This window comes from Plasmodium inui (genome assembly GCF_000524495.1).
Source record: "Plasmodium inui San Antonio 1 unplaced genomic scaffold supercont1.6, whole genome shotgun sequence".
Lineage (NCBI taxonomy): Eukaryota > Apicomplexa > Aconoidasida > Haemosporida > Plasmodiidae > Plasmodium > Plasmodium inui.
Window position 1 is genome coordinate 112,582 of NW_008481840.1, and position 9,423 is coordinate 122,004.

The window sequence follows — 9,423 nt, forward strand, 5'->3', positions numbered from 1 at the left end:
CCACCTCCAAACTGGCCATAGTTGCGCCGCCGAATTGGCTGCATCGAACGAGCAGATCCTTTGCGCAGCAGATGTACGTCCTTCAGGAGGTGTGCTTATTAATAGATGTGCTATGTACATATATGTGCCAAGCCAAGTGACCAACGCGCATTAGACACGTCGGAGAACTCTCCAGACCTCTGGCTCGATTCATGATACAAGGTCATCCCCGTGATACAGCTAAAGTGTGCCCGCCTCGCACGTGTGGGAAATTCAGGTCATCGCTGCGATGCAGACGGGCGGAAAAAGCTGATGTGTACGCACCGAGGGTCTGCCCTAGTACGCCAGTGCGATTTCGCGGCAGTGCGATAGCCCACCAGTACGATCACACGACAATACGAATGCACCATCACACGCATGTATCTGTAAGGGCACCCAAACGAGCGACTCGCGGCCCTGCGAAGCCTGTCCCCCGCCGGGCCCCCCTCGGCCGTACCCCTGCCATACTCCTGCCCACTTTCGTGACACCTGCATGAGCGTAAAATGCAAGACACAGAAAGGAAAAAAGAAAAAATGAAATTTAAGTTGAACTGCGGGGAGAAAAAGAACCTCATCAGCGTAAGCATTAGGAAAAATGATCAGAGTGACAGGAGCAATCACATAAATGGGAGGAGCAGCCCCCATGTGAGTAGCACCCCCCATGTGAGTAACAGCCCCCATGTGAGTAACAGCCCCCATGTGAGCAGTGCCAACACGCCCAGCAACAACATTAGTGGGATGGTTAAGAGGAGCCCTCTCGAAACAGGCCCCGTAAAGGGGGTATCCAAAAATATCAAAATAAACCTCGCGGGGTCCAAGGGCATTATGCAAAAAAGCGGGATCACCACCAATCGAGTAAACCACGCGAACTCGAACAGTTCTGTAACGACAGACAACCTTAGCAGCAGTAGCGTCAGTCATGCGAAGCAGGTCGGCGGTAATGTCAGCGCCCCGGGAAAGGCCACCACCCCCAGGAAGGCCACCACCCCCGGAAAGGCGACCACCCCGAACAGCAACCCCCACGAAAGCACAACCTTCAACGATAGTCTAAACCTGCACGACAGTGTAAGCTTTAACGACAGCTTAAGCCCCAGCGAGAGCAACAATTTGAGCGGCAGCCAGAACTTGAGTGGCAGCCTGAACTTGAGCGGAAGTCTCAACATGAACGGTAGCCTGAACATGAACGACAGCGCGAACCTGAACGAGGCGGGCATCAACTGTGAAAACCTGAACGGCACTGGGAATGTGAGTGAGCACGTCAGTAGCGGTGGAAGCGGCGTTGGGGTAAACGTGGCAAACAAGCCAAGCGGCGAGAGGGTTCAGTTACGCCACGGAAACAAGTCCCTCCTCAAAAGTAACCTAAAGATATACTACAAAAATGAGTTAATCCCCCTTTCGTTCCTTTACCATAAAATCCTGACGATACTAAAGTCGCACTATACTAACCATGTTACGAACAACCCAGGCGTGGCAAACAAAGGCATATCATTTTTCCACATAGAAAACATGTTAATAAATTTGGGGTTCAAAGGGGTGGACATAAGTAACCATGCTCTGCTGAGCTATTTGGCTTCATCGAAGCAAATAAAAGTTGACTTGAATGAAAAAAGAATCTGCTACATGAATCCCTACGTGGACATAACAAGCGTCACTTCTTTGTTAAACAAAATAAATAAAAATGGGTTTCTCTACGGATACGAAATTAATGATGATTTAATTAACACCAATAAAGACATCTATAAATGGATTAACACGCTGCTTCACGAAAAGAAAGTTCGCTGCATACGATCGAATAACAGCCATTTGAGAGGAAAATTAAAGTGTAAACATTTGCCATCCTTTTGTGATATCTATGCAAAAAATAAATGTGACAACTGTTTTTACAATTTAAAGGGGTATATCTTCTTCCCTCTTTCTTATGAACACATAGAACAGCAGCGCTACTCCATCACGAACGATATTAAAAATCTGTGGGACGAAATTACGCTGCCCAACCTTGACAACATTTTAAAAGAATACAAATTGAAGTCCACCAACAAAGTCTTCGTGCATGAAAATGCCCCCAAGAGGAAAAACAAGGAGGACAAGTTCGCGCCCGTCGTTAAGAAAATGAAACGGATTTACAACACCCACTTGTTCACGGCCGACGAGATTAAAAATGAGTTCATACAGAAGAAGTGACCGCGGCGGGGCAGCGTCCCCGCATCACAACTTCGCAGCATCACAACTTCGTAGCATCACAACTTCACAACATCACCGCAGCAGATGTGAGAGGCAAACTGAGAAGACGCGCCTTTCACGAAGTCGCCACTTTGGCACACCTATATCTGCATGCACACGTTTGTTAGCGCAAACGGGGGGAAGGCGAAAAAGAAAAAGAAAAGAAAAAAAAACTGCACTAGTCATAATTCTACTCTTTAAAAATTGCACCTTGCGGGTGTAGCCTCCTTTGTTTGGTAAATTGGCTAGCAGGATTGATGCACACATGACATGTGTGTGCGTTTTTTTTTTTTTTTTTGCCAGCTAGCCATTTCAGCGCAGAAAAAAACATTCATTTAAGGAAAAAAAAAAAAAAAAAAAAGGTTTTATTCTGCGCTGCCATTCGGACAAGGCGACAAAATAGTAGTAACGCTTGCACGTCCGTTGCCTCCTTCCCCGCTTTTTTTTTTTTTTTGTGTGTCGTTGAAATGTATGCCTTCTTTACGTGTGCTATATTACCTACCCGTAGCTGCATACAACCATTTGAATGAAAATGCTGTTTTGTAATTTTTTTTAAACTAAACACCTATCTCTTCAAAAGTCAAAGGTGGTCTCCTCACCCCCGCTTGGGGGTCAGGAGGAGGAATCTTTTCCTTTTTCTTCGCATCGGAAAAAAGGACGAATAGGGGCATAAAATAGGATGCACATTGAGGTGATCTAACATATCTGCACATTACATGGAGGATTAAAAAGGCTTTCTCCCATTTTGCTGCTTATGGACGGACGAAAAAAAGAAAGAAAAGGAAAGAAAAGAAAATTATTTGTGGGATGATTGTGGGATGATTGTGGGCTGCGTGTCCAATGCTGCATTGACCAAATCGGCATTGCACGGGGTATAGTGTGGCTGCCGCTCGGGGGATGACTTCAGCGAGGCAAATGTGGCACTTGTCAGGGGGTTACTATTCAACGCAGCTTCGTTGCAGTTGGGGGCAGGTTCTTAACAATTTGAGGCAACTTCATTGCGGTCTGCGGAAACTTCTTCCATTTCGCCGCCACCGCCCCTCCCACTTCACCACTATCGGAACATATCAAAGATGAGCAAAAAAATGGAGGTGCACACGAGGACGAAGAAGATGAGCGAGTTCATGCTTTTCTTGTTTTGAATTTTACTCAGGTAGGTATTCCCTTGAGCCACGTTCTGTATGCTCTCCTCCACCACGTGTTCTATCATGTTCAAGTTCTCATTCTGCTCATATATCTTTGTAACAAATATGTTCATTAATTTGCTTATTTTGGCGATTTTATTTTTCGTTTCCATGATGTAGGTGTTTTCTTCCTTCTCAAAGAGGTCCACGTATTTTTTGAATTCCAATTGTTGATCGCTGCTTAGGAGGTAATTATGACTGCTGCTCGGGGGGGGGAGGAATTCCCCCTTCGCCCTTTCCGCCTCTTCCTCCTCAACATAGTTGTACGTATTGAACTTGACTCTCTTTTCCCCTCGATTTCTCGCAGTTGCGTCTTTCAGGGAGTTTTGCTTTCCCATGATCTGATGCTTTGCCCCTTCATCCAAAAGGTCATTTTCACATTTCTCCCTTTCTTCGTGATGGCCGAGGTGATTGTCTCCATTTGGGTACTCCCCATTGTTGTTGCTCTTGATGGAGCTACCGAAGGGGTGATAGCTCGTGTGCGCTGTTTGGTTGAAGGTGCCTCCTCCGTGTGGTATGCCTAAACGTGTGGCTGGAAGTGCATCTGGCTTCCTAAAATGGTTGTCACACGAATTGGTGCCGTATATGTAACGGTTCAATCTGTTAAGGTAATCAAAATTGCACTTGACGCCCTTCACGTCGTAGAAGCAGAAATTCGTGTACCGATTTAACTTCAAGTGGTAGCTACTTAAGTTGTGTTCATATTTGTTAATAATGTCAATGAAGATTCCAAGGAGGCTGTTCAGGCAGGACATGACCTGCTTATGTGTTTCTGTCTCCGCCTTTGGTTTTAAAAGGTTAATGTCTTCTGACAGCTTGTTCACAGCGTAGAGTAAATTGTCTTTACTTTTGACTCTCGTCTTTTTCTCCTTCACGTGTATGCTTCGAGGGACTGTGAGGTTGTACTGCTTTAACGTGTCGGTATCTATGTAGTCACAGTTGGCAAGGAGGTTTGTGTATATTTTGCTGCTCTGGATAAGAAACTCGTCCTTGCACTTGTTTTCCCTGCGCGTGAGGGCCACGCCTTTGTCGAGCTTCCTGCATAAGCGCATGAACTCGTCTGAGCGATCCATTCTGGGGAGTTTCCGCCGGTTTCGCGAACTGCGCGAGGGTGTTTGGCACCCTCATTTTTGCCGCGTCGTATTGCCGCTTTGTAGTGCCGCTTTGTAGTGCCGCTTTGTATCGCCGCTTCGCATCGCGGCTTTCTCTTTAAAATGCCCCTCAGTGGAATTTCCCATGAGGAAATTTCTCTTCATGGGAAAAATTGCAAAAAAAAAAAAAAATTCACAGCAATTTTGGATGACCCACCGGTAAGCAACATTACCGAGGTTATTAACACGTTTGTCAAAAAAAAAAAAAAAAAAAAATCGGTCGGGGGGGCATTATATTATTATGCCCCACGATTACGTAAAAAAAAAAAAAAGCGGCATGCCCCCCAACCACATGGACGGACGGATGGATGTATTTGCCTGTTCATGCTTACCATCCGAATGACCCTGCATAAGGGGAGAAAAAAGTATGGCCTTTCTGTGGCCTTTCTGTGGCCTTTCTGTGGCCTTTCCGCGTCTCCGTTCCGCTGATCTGTCACAGGAGGAAAAAACTCCTCCTGACCATGTGTATGTGGTATCATGCTTACCCTCCTGTTGAGTATAGTTCCCCTTCCAACTGCTCGCTCCGTGGGAAATCCCATCACTCCCATCGGGGGGGCGCCCCTACCCCAAGTCAAGCATCTTCCCGCGCAACACACAAATGGATTTCCTGCACACGTCGCGCATGTACTCGTTGTACCCCTCATCGGCGTACATTTTATTTTTGGCGGCATAGCTCAGCAGGCGCTGATAATGCTGCAAAGCCTGCACGAGGAAGATTTTGTCGTCCACTGCGGATAGCGTTTTACACACGTAAAAGTATATATCGAAGTAGGATTTTTTTTCCTCCTCACTTTGGAAGGAAGCTGAGTTGGTAGACTCTTCCCCAATCTGGTAGGTACTCAAAAAGAAGAGGTAATATTTTACAATTTGGAGGATTATCCCCTTCTCCTGCCCTGTGAGGGGCCCCCCGATGTGATCATCAAAATGGAGGTTCCTATCCCTGTTAAGGTCATTCACGTGCATGTTATCGATAAGGGTGTTGCATTTTGTGCAGATGAAAATGTCTTTCAGGATGAGTGCGCACTTGAGGGCCATCTCCCTCCGGAAGGACAAATACTGCTCGTGTGTTATCTGCGCCAAGGGGGCACTGATGCAATTTAACATCATCCTGCAGTTCTGCATGTACTGTTCATACGAATTGGTAAAAAAGTTAAAGTAAAAGTAAGACTCACTTGAATTCAGGAGGATATCTAAATGTAATGTTGTCTCTTTGTGTAGGGAGAAATAGGTGAGCGTTTTTTTTTTATATTTTTTTACCTTCTCAAATAGGAACTTTACTTCGTCAAAGTTGTAGCATAGGTAGTGTGTATGCTGGCAGTGCCCTATGCAAGTGGATTGTTCCCCTCCGTTGGGGGTCCCAACAGAAGGGAGGTGCCACTTCTCAGACTGCTGATCGGCCCTGCCCTTGGAGAAACCTCCATAAAGCTTTTTCATCTTGTCCGTGGCTAACTTAGCGTACTCTCCGTCGCCAAAGTTGCACACGTCAAACTGCATCTGCGGCAGATTAACTCTTTTGAAGTGGAAAATTTGGAGAAAATCCGCGGCGTGGTCCTCGCCTAGGTCGATATTCACCCAAGGGGGGGCGTCGCCCGTAGCGGTGGCATCGGCAGTAGCGATGGTATCGGTGGTAGCGGCCGTTACTGCTGTCCCTTCCGCCCAAACCTTGGAGAAAATCTCCCTCACCAGGCCATCCACCTGTTTTATGTTCCCCCGAAGGAACGTCGAAAAGGACATTTGCTCATTCGCCCCAGGGAGGAGAACGTACTGAGTGTGTCTGAGTTCCCCCCCCTCATCATCATCCTCCTCTTTATTCACATCAAAATTGAAAGTATTAGTGTGCACAATTTGTTCAAGTATAAATTCGTAAGCGATGTTGCTATCGTCCACGAGGGAGAAAACATCTCCAATCAGTTTTGATGGATTTTTTTCTCCACCTGAATAATGAATGCCTTCTTCTCCATTTGGCATAGTGTTCATATCAGAGGTGCTCACCCGTATGGTGCCTTCCAAGTAGGAAGCTGCTGCGAGGTTATCCTCCCTTTCGTGGATGACGCCAGCGCAAATGCAAATTTCGTTTCTGTGGAAGTACGCCCTAGTAGGAAGTTCCCCCCCTTTCGCTATGCAACTCCTTGTCGTGTTTTGCTTCTTCCCTACGTTCCCTTTTTTCCTCTCCAGTGGGTGACTACCCATATGTGTATTGTTGCTTCCACCACCCCCTTGAAGCAATGAACGAATAGTCCGCCTCACTTCGTCCATGCGTCCATAAATCTGACACGCCCTTACGTACGTGTGGTCGTCTCCTCCCCCTGTCTTCGCATAACGCAAATAATTGTGTTTCAAATAAAGGATGTAAATCTCGAGCAAGTTCCTATACGCCATGTACTTGTACCGTTGCGAAAGCTTCCTTTTTTTTCTTTCTCCCTTGAATTGGTGAAATAATCTGCTAACGTCTTTGCTCATGTAGAGGGAAAACAAAACAAGGTGCTCATAAATGCTAAGAAGGTGTAGATCTGTGAAAAGATAAATGCATTCGTTTATGCTGTCGAAGAGGGACATGGTTGTTTCCATTATTTTTTCCAGCTTCTTCTCAATCTGGGCGTCGATCCTTTTATGTCCCTTCTCGGCAACGACACAATTGGGGTCGTCGCCATAAAAGTGAAAATCCTGTTGTGTTAACTCCTCATTCAGGTGGAGAAGCTCGCCATGCGGAGGGCTCTCCTTGGGGGTTCCCGCGACGGGCTCTTCTTCCCTCCCGATGAGAGGCATCGACCTGCACTGCCTCCTCAGCTCCTCTATGTCACTCCTCAGGAGGAAGGAGTGCAGGTCGATACTTCTCATCGCAAGAAAAGTGGACGCCGTGAAGAAGTTAAACTGGAGGAACACTTGGCTGATGTGCTGGACAATGTTTATCGTGTCTTGGAAGGAGTTGTATTTTTTTCTCTCTCCCTCTCGGTTATGAGCGGCTTTTTCCACGCTTTTTTCTTCGCCCTTTTCTTCGCCCTTTTCTTCGCCCTTTTCCACGTCGGCCCTTTTCTCCCTATTTGCCGCTTCCCCCGGGTCAGCACACTGGACGAACAGAAAACTGTGCGTTAGGAAGAACAAGCAGGAGTTGGCATCCCCCTCCCGTTTACAATTCAGCCCCACCATCTTACACACACGGGAGAGGAGCCTCGGCACAGACACGTCGAACCGGAGGTAGACCTTCCCGTCTAGGCACACGTAGTGCTCAATTTCTTTGTCCTTAAAGTGCGGGAAGGAAACCAGAAGGAGGAAGAGGCTGACGTGCAGGTTGTTCTTCTCCCCTTCGTCACTTATGAGGTGCATGTGATAAAAGCAGAGCGCGATGTACAGCAGGCTAAGATGGAAGACCCACCGTTCCCTTCGCGAAGACGGGCAACCGCCACGGGTGGGACTGTCACTGACGAGACTGCCAGTGATGGGTCTTCTACTCATGGGGCTTCCACCGATGGAACTCCCACTGATGGGGCTGCCACTCCTGCTAACGCCGCTCTGATCCGTTCTGTCCGCCTTCTCCGCACCACCCCCCTCCTCGCGGATATGTTTGCCCCTACCCTCCTCCATACCCCTCAGCAGCAGCCATATGCACATGTGGAACCCCTCTGTGAGGTCCTCGCACAGTCTGGCAAAGTTACATTTCTTGTCCACCTGACCGTCGTCGTTGCCCTCTTCCGCGGTTAACTCGTCGGGTAACTTCTCCCTCAGGCCATGCCTACCATCCAGTGGATTGCAGCCATCGGGCTGGAACGACATTTCCTCCCGTTTGAAACTCTCCCCATGTTTCCTTTCGTTTATTTTTTGCTTTATCTTGTGTATGTTTTCTTCGATTCTTTTTTTTCTTTCCCTTTCCTGCTTCAGCTCTGCCCCTCGTTTGGCCTCATCACTCTTCGCGATGATTTTATTAACCACCAGGATGAAAGGAATCAAATAACTGCCGACCAAGTCTCTGGTCTTTATCTCCTGCAGTTGTTTTAGTTCGCGTAATTTATCTCGTAGGAGATCCTCATCTATGTCTCCGCATAGAATCGAGTTCATCGTGATGAAGAAGTGGGATAGGTAGGAAAAAAAGGGTGACCCCACCTGGGAGGAAAAGTCACGCACGGGAGCGTAGCACAACAGCGTAGCATAGCAGCGTAGAACAGCGGCGTAACACAGCAGCGTTGCATAGCGGCGTATTCACGTTCGTACGTGTGCTTTGCTCTGCTGCGCTAACGCGCCAGGCAAAAAAGTGGAGTTAAAAAAAAAAAAATCACAAAAAAGGAAAGTCCATTTGTACATATACGTGGGAGACCCCGTCACGCATGCGCTCTTGCCTGTGCGGCCAAAAAAATGGCAGGAGTTGTCGTCCCCAGGCCCAGCCTTGCATAGGGTGCTACAAAACAGGTGACGTGAGGTGATGAGAGCGATTCATTTATTGCACTTCCACCCGCAAGGAGAATTAAAAGGGGGGAAGTCAACATATCTGTTTAAAACGCTCCCCACAGCGACGAAAGTGCAGGCACAACACGGCCAGTTCTGCACCTGCAGTTGGGTGGCAGTCCTGCCCCCGTCCGCTTCGCCCATCCACTTCTCCCGTCTGCTTCGTCCATCCACTTCTCCCGTCCGCTGCTCCTCCTCCAATTCACACGTAGGTTTCGATAAACCTATTTAGAAACGCACAAATGGAAAGGTGCCTCTCCTGCATGTTCATCTTGCTTGTCTCGAAACGGATCTCCCCGATGGCCTGCAGAAATGAAAGGCGCTTCATTGTGTGAATATTTTGGGAGAAAAGTAAAAAAAAAAAAAAAAAAAAAAGAAAGAAAGGTGCCTCTCCTGCATGTTCATCTTGCTTG

The 9,423-nt window shown here is 47.5% G+C and overlaps 3 protein-coding genes across 3 annotated transcripts; 1 reads left to right on the top strand and 2 right to left on the bottom strand.

Moving 5' to 3' along the window:
- Positions 1 to 552: 552 nt before the first annotated feature.
- C922_01765 (hypothetical protein) lies at positions 553 to 2,199 on the top strand (the record flags this gene model as incomplete). The annotated part of the gene is made up of 1 exon (XM_008817368.1): positions 553 to 2,199. One exon carries the CDS (start codon positions 553 to 555, stop codon positions 2,197 to 2,199), a length of 1,647 nt encoding a protein of 548 aa, XP_008815590.1.
- Positions 2,200 to 3,292: 1,093 nt separating this feature from the next.
- Positions 3,293 to 4,495, bottom strand: C922_01766 (hypothetical protein; the record flags this gene model as incomplete). Its single annotated transcript, XM_008817369.1, has 1 exon — positions 3,293 to 4,495. One exon carries the CDS (start codon positions 4,493 to 4,495, stop codon positions 3,293 to 3,295), a length of 1,203 nt encoding a protein of 400 aa, XP_008815591.1.
- A 639-nt stretch (positions 4,496 to 5,134) lies between these two features.
- Positions 5,135 to 8,626, bottom strand: C922_01767 (hypothetical protein; the record flags this gene model as incomplete). Its single annotated transcript, XM_008817370.1, has 1 exon — positions 5,135 to 8,626. The coding sequence occupies one exon, from the start codon at positions 8,624 to 8,626 to the stop codon at positions 5,135 to 5,137; it is 3,492 nt and encodes a 1,163-aa protein (XP_008815592.1).
- Positions 8,627 to 9,423: the final 797 nt, after the last annotated feature.